Raw genomic sequence first — 7,048 nt, 5'->3', positions numbered from 1 at the left:
ATAGATATTCGATACCACTTCATCAGGAGTTTAATCATAGATGGGCAATTTAGCGTGCAATACTGTAGCACAGAGGAGCAGACTGCTGACATACTGACGAAGGCTCTATCGGCCTGGATGTTTACATATTTCAGAACCTTGATGGGAGTATGCAGTGTAGAATCAAGGAAATGTATTGAGGTTGATTACTGACTGAATGGTGGCCTAGGTCAGCTGTCAAAGCATGGAAGCCGGGTGAGCGCATGCCACTACAGTTTGTTGGACATTGTGCACGTGGTTATGGTGTTTTGGAGGTAGAATTTATGTCAGTATGTTAAATATCATTTTGGCTATATACATAGATATAGTGTCATGTCTGTGTACATGCATCAGTGGTATTCCTAGTGGTTTGTAATGGATTCTCAGCTGAAACCCAGAAAACAGTGAACAGTAAGCAAAAACTAGAAGGATCTCCTTCTAGTGTTAATATCTTCAAGTAAACTCAGAGATTATATCATCAATTTCAATCACACCCACTGGATCTAACAATCCACAGCAAAATGATGCTCCAAGCTCACAAACCAACAACAAGTAACATGGAGTTACAAACAAGCAATAGATGGTAAAATCAAGCTCACAAAGTTTGAGATCTACTAGAAATAAGCAGGAAATAGTACTATAAATGGGAATTGCTTCCCTCTCGTCGGATCGCCGAAGAAGATCGCCGAAAATCCCAAAACGAGCCCAAGAGCCTTCTACTGTCCTTCTAATATCCTTCTCTGCTTTTCCCCCTTTTCTTTTATACTCCTCATGGCCATAGTATAGATAATTCCTTCCTTTGACCAATCCCCTTTCACCATTTTGCCATGCTGTCAGGTGTAAACAAAGTCCTCCCATCTTACACTCCTCCTTTCTCGTTTGCTCATTGGCCGAACTTTCAAAGATTCCTCCACGTCACGCATTGAGTTAGCTGTGTTACCTGGCATTACATTACCCCCTCCATGAAAACAAACCTTGTCCTCAAGGTTAAACCATGGATACTGCTTCCGGATTAGCTCCTTATCTTCCCAAGAATCATCAGATGTCAACTTGCCTTCCCATTGAATGAGTACCTGTTCCACAGGCTGATCATTTCTGATAATTGGTCTACTCTGTCGAATTGCAATTGGCTGCAATTCGGGGCCATCTTCAGTAGTAACCAAGGGTAGTGGAATAGAGTTGGCTTGTGCACCTGGATCTCCTTCACATTTTTTTAATTGAGATACATGAAACACAGGGTGGATACGAGCTCCTTCCGGTAATGCCAATTGATAGGCCACATTACCGATTCTTTTGATTACTTGAAATGGCCCAAAATAACGCATGCTTAATTTGTGATTCTTGCGCAAAGCCATTGAATGTTTTCTATAGGGTTGCAATTTCACAAAAACCCACTGGTCATCTTCAAAAGAAAGCTCAAGTCTCTTTTTGTCAGCCAATTTCTTCATGTGTATCTGTGCCTTAAGTAAATTCTGTTTTAATTGCTTCAGAACCCTGTCCCGCTGCTGCAGAAGTGATGCAATATCTGGAGGATCATGTTCATTGGAACAGTATGTAATCAGTGATGGAGCTTCATGACCAAAAACAATTTGGAATGGTGTCATACCAGCACTGCAATGGAAGGCTGTATTATACCAAAATTGAGCCCAAGGCAGTAATTCCCACCATTGTTTTGGATTCTCAGACACAAAAACATCTCAAATACATCTCTAAACACTTATTGAGGGCTTCGTTTGACCATCGATCGCGGATGATAAGATGAAGACATAGCAAGTGTAGTTCCCATGGAGTGAAAAAGAGATTTCCAGAAATTGCTGAGAAATACTCTATCTCTATCTGAAACAATAGATTTCGGTACTCCATGTATCTTAATTATATTGTGTATGAATGCAGCGGCTACTGTGGTGCTGGAAAAATCCACTCTGAGTGGAATGAAATGTCCATACTTTGAAAGCCTGTCAACCACAACCAATATTACTGAAAACCCTTTTGAATTTGGAAGTCCAACTATGAAGTCCATAGCTATATCTTCCCAAATGTTTTGTGGAATGGGAAGAGGTTGTAACAGTCCTCCTGGGTGAGTATTTGCAGTCTTCGCCTGTTGACACACCAAACAAGCCCTTACAAAATCCTTAACATCCTTGCGCAATCCATGCCAAAAAAATTGAGATGATATCCGAGCATATGTCCTGAAACCCCCTGCATGTCCTCCAATTTTTAAAGAATGAAATTCCTGTAATAATTCCTTCCGGATCATTGAATCACTTGGTACCACTATTTTGTCATTGTATAATAGTAGCTGTTGTTTCCGTGTAAATTTTGCATCATAGGGAGTACCTTGTTGGATTGATGTCATTATGTTGGAACAAAAAGGATCTTGCAATTGTAACTGTTGTATTTGTGATAGTAATGAACAATGTAGAGAAGTAAATGCCATCATGTAACTCCTGGATAATGCATCAGCTGCCAAATTTTGCTTGCCTGGTTTATATTCCACAGAAAAATCATATCCTAATAATTTTGGAAGCCACCTCTGTTGCTCTGGGGTATGTATAGCCTGTTGACATAAATGCTTAAGTGATTCCTAATCTGTCTTGATAATAAATTTCTGTCCCACTAGATAGTGTCTGAATTTACTCACTGCCTCCGTAACAGCAAATAATTCCCTTACATATGTGGATTGCTTCTGCATAGCTGGGTTTAATTTCTTTGAGAAGTATGCGATAGGATGCTTTTCCTGGCTCAGTACAGCCCCAATTCCCAGCCCAGATGCATCAGTTTCCAAAGTGAAGGGTTTGGAAAAATCAGGCATCTTCAAAACTGGTGCATAAGTAATACTATTTTTCAGGTTGTGAAATGCTTGTTGTGCATCCTCATTCCAATGAAACCCATCTTTCTTTAGCAATTCAGTGAGTGGGTGAGCTTTTGTGGCATAATTGCAAATGAATCTTCTGTAGTAGCCACTCATCCCCAGGAAGCCTCTCAACTGTTTCACATTAGTTGGTGTTGTCCACCGCAAAATAGCTTCTATTTTCGATTGCTCCATCTGTACCCCTTCAGCTGAGACTGTATGCCCGAGATACTCAATTTGCAGTAAGCCAAACTCACATTTCGTATACTTGGCATAGAGTTGATTTTCCTGCAACGTAAACAATACAACTGCCAAATGTTCTAAATGGCTCTCCCAATCTCCACTATAAACCAAGATGTCATCAAAGAATATCAATACAAATTGTCTCATAGCAAACTGAAATATGTTATTCATTAGAGACTGAAAGGTTGCTGGTGCATTTGAAAGCCCAAAGGGCATTACTAACCACTGAAAATGCCCATGATGAGTCCTGAATGCTGTCTTGTGTCTGTCTGCAGTATGTATTAATACTTGATGATAGCCAGACCTCAAATCAAGTTTAGAGAAATATTTGGCCCCGTGCAGTTCATCTAACAATTCATCAACTGCAGGAATAGGATAGGCATCTTTCACTGTAATGGCATTCAAAGCCCGATAATCAGTGCAGAATCTCCATATCCCATCTTTCTTCTTCACTAGTATAACAGGAGAAGAAAAGGGGCTGTTGCTTGGCTCAATGAGTCCTTCTTTCAACATTTTCTCCACCATCACTTCAATTTCGGTTTTCTGGCTATGAGGATACCTGTAAGGCCTTACCTTCACAGGTTGTGAATTGGCTTGCAAAGGAATTTTATGGTCACATAATCTTGATGGTGGTAGCCCTCTTGGTAAGGCAAACACGTTGTGATATTTCCGAATTAATTGTTTCAGTTCAGCTGGCATTTCATCAGGAATGGTCAATTCTGCCTCTGTATGAACTTCGGACTTCCCGGATTTAATTGATTGCGCTCCATATGGATCTATGGCTTCAATTGTCATTTGGTAACACTCAGCAATAGACCTGACTGAACTGAGCCTATGTAATTGATGAACTGAAGCCATCTGTAGTTCATTTTCCCTTTCTCCCAACAATGTTGCAAATTTTCCATCACTGAAAAATTTTATCGACAGGTTTTTGTAATTCATAATATGATCCTCCAATGTTGCCAACCAAGCTGTCCCCATAATCATCTCGGCACCAGTTATGGGTAATAGATAAACAGGAAGACTGAGTGAACAACCTTGAATCATGACAGTCAAATTGTCCACCTTTCCTTCCACCTATAGAGAATGTCCATTACCAACCATAACCTTGAATGGAGTAGTGGGCTGTATGTCAAGCTGTAAAAATTTGGCAACTCTAGGTTGTATAAAGTTGTCATCGCTTACCCACATCTAACAAAATCTTGATTGGATGACCCTTGATATTTCCTGTAAATCTCATAGTACCTGACACTGCAGAACTATTCATAGCATTCATAGATGATTTGGGATTGTGGTCGTCTTCTACAACATTAGGTTCGGTTTCTAACTCCACTATAAATTCTGGAAATTCCTTGTCTGTTGAATCAGGTGGTTCCTCGTCCCATCGCAAGAGTAACAATCTCCTGTTCGGACATTTGTGTGATGGTGTAAACTTTTCATCACAATTGAAACATAAGCCTTTAGCCTTTCTTAGCTGCATTTCACTGAAACTGATTCTCCGTGTTGGTGTAGAATTATATGGAGTAATGGCATGTGTATTCTGCCAAGCGGGTGTTCCTAGAAGGGTCTTGACAGCAGGGTTTGCCCCCTTAATAGGGTTAATGTCAGGGAAATAAGTCAGCTTCTTAACTCCAGTTTTGTTTGCAGATACATACTTTTCTTCACACAGTCGGGCCAACTTAGCAGCTTTGGAAATGGATTGAGGCTCCCACATAATAACCTCCCTTTGAATTTCTTTCTTCAACCCACTGATGAAACAAGATAACATCCTATTAGGAGCTATTCCATCCACCCTATTGGCCAATTCAGTAAAATGAGTATAGTAGTTGTCTACTGTATCATCTTGCATAAGCTTAAACAAAGCATATTCAGGATTGTCCAAAATTGATGGACCATATCTGTCTTCCAATGCCTCAACTAGTGCTGCCCATGATGTCACTTTGCCTTCCTTCTCCAACATCTGAAACCAAGGAACCACTGGCCCATCAAAATGCATTGAAGCTATTTCCAACCTGTTGGCATCTGTGACTCCATAATATCTACAAAATTTCTCAGCCTGATAAATCCACTGTAGCACATTTTCCCCCTCAAATCTCGGAAAATCCAATTTCACAGATCGGGTATAGAAAGGTTGCGATCCCTTATGCTCTTCCCCAGCCCTGGCCTCAAATTGCCCCGCAGTCTCGATTTCTGCAATACTCGCTGGCGTTGAATTCAGTTGAGGTGCTTCACTACCCACGGTCTTCGAATACAGTTGATGTTCCATCATAGAAGTGAGATTAATGATGGACTGTTCTAACATTTTCATTCTCTCATCATTGTGATCAATAGCTGCCATCATTTTATCTTCTCGTTGAATCCTTTGTTCCATTACAATCATCATAGTATCAACCTTTGAGGTTAGTTCCTTCATCCTAGTGTTTTTCGACCATCGAACACTAGAGAGTCAATGAAAGCACCAAATATGTAATGGATTCTCAGCTGAAACCCGTAAAAGCAAAGTGAACGATGAAGCAAAAAAACTAGAAGGATCTCCTTCTAGTGTTAATATCTTCAAGTAAACTCGGAGATTATATCATCAATTTCAATCACACCCACTGGATCTAACAATCCACAGCAAAATGATGCTCCAAGCTCACAAACCAACAACAAGTAACATGGAGTTACAAACAAGCAATAGATGGTAAAATCAAGCTCACAGAGTTTGAGATCTACTAGAAATAAGCAGGAAATAGTACTATAAACGGGAATCGCTTCCCTCTCGTCGGATCGCCGAAGAAGATCGCCGGAAATCCCAAAACGAGCCCAAGAGCCTTCTACTGTCCTTCTGATATCCTTCTCTGCTTTTCCCCCTTTTCTTTTATACTCCTCATGGCCATAGTATAGATAATTCCTTCCTTTGACCAATCCCCTTTCACCATTTTGCCATGCTATCAGATGTAAACAAAGTCCTCCCATCTTACACTCCTCCTTTCTCGTTTGCTCATTGGCCGAACTTTCAAAGATTCCTCCACGTCACGCATTGAGTCAGCTGTGTTACCTGGCATTACATGGTACAATGAGACACTAGCTGTATTTTATTAAGAATGTTGAACTTCAATGAATGCTATGCTCTCTTTGTTTTTAACTCTAACGCACATTTCCCTTTTAAATAAAAATATTATGTGGTATTTTTTTTCTTTGTCTATTTGTTTATTTTGTTCATATATATATATATATATATATTAATATGTATTATTAGCTAGACATGTCAAAGGAGGCACCTACTGGGTACTCCTTACTTGCAGATGCACAGTCATAATCGATGGATATATGGAATGGCGGATCTAAGGGATTGGAATCCATTATATATATATATATATACATATAATTCAAAAGGTATAAAAAAAATATAAATAGATATATATGTTTTTATGTATATAGAAATAGAGATAGAGAAGAGAATTCAAAAGTATTATATATATAGATATATACATTAATTTACATGCATATACAAAGATAATTTATTATGCATGTAAAATTCAAACCTTTAAAAAATATATATGTGAGAATTCAAAAGTATTATCTATATATACATATAGATCCCTATGGGATTAAAAATATATAATAATAAATATAAATAAAATAAACCATGATATTATTTTAAAAATAGTAACGGTAATGCAAATAAAAACTTAATATAATAATAACAATAACAACAATATAAAGTTAAATTGAATATAATTAAAATATAATGCTTTAGCAAAACATATACATAACAATTAAAAAATAAAACTTTAACAAAACATATAAATAAACCTTAATATTTCAATACCCCCACTATTAAATATGTTTATAGTTATTAATATTTTTTTACCTCTTTATTAAATTTATATTTATTAGTACATTTAATTTTTATTCAATGTTGTTAGAATTTAATCAATTAAAGATAATAAA

At 38.0% G+C, this 7,048-nt stretch overlaps 1 protein-coding gene across 1 annotated transcript; it reads right to left on the bottom strand.

The window, feature by feature from the left end:
• Window positions 1-851: 851 nt before the first annotated feature.
• Window positions 852-5,492, bottom strand: LOC120255933. Its single transcript, XM_039263700.1, has 4 exons — window positions 4,302-5,492; window positions 2,660-4,189; window positions 1,965-2,575; window positions 852-1,629 (listed from the first exon to the last, which is right to left on the bottom strand). The coding sequence occupies exons 1-4, from the start codon at window positions 5,490-5,492 to the stop codon at window positions 852-854; spliced, it is 4,110 nt and encodes a 1,369-aa protein (XP_039119634.1).
• Window positions 5,493-7,048: the final 1,556 nt, after the last annotated feature.

Source organism: Dioscorea cayenensis, unplaced genomic scaffold, assembly GCF_009730915.1.
Source record: "Dioscorea cayenensis subsp. rotundata cultivar TDr96_F1 unplaced genomic scaffold, TDr96_F1_v2_PseudoChromosome.rev07_lg8_w22 25.fasta BLBR01001244.1, whole genome shotgun sequence".
Lineage (NCBI taxonomy): Eukaryota > Viridiplantae > Streptophyta > Magnoliopsida > Dioscoreales > Dioscoreaceae > Dioscorea > Dioscorea cayenensis.
Note: the sequence above shows the minus strand (reverse complement) of the source record. Positions and strands in the feature narration are given on the sequence as shown.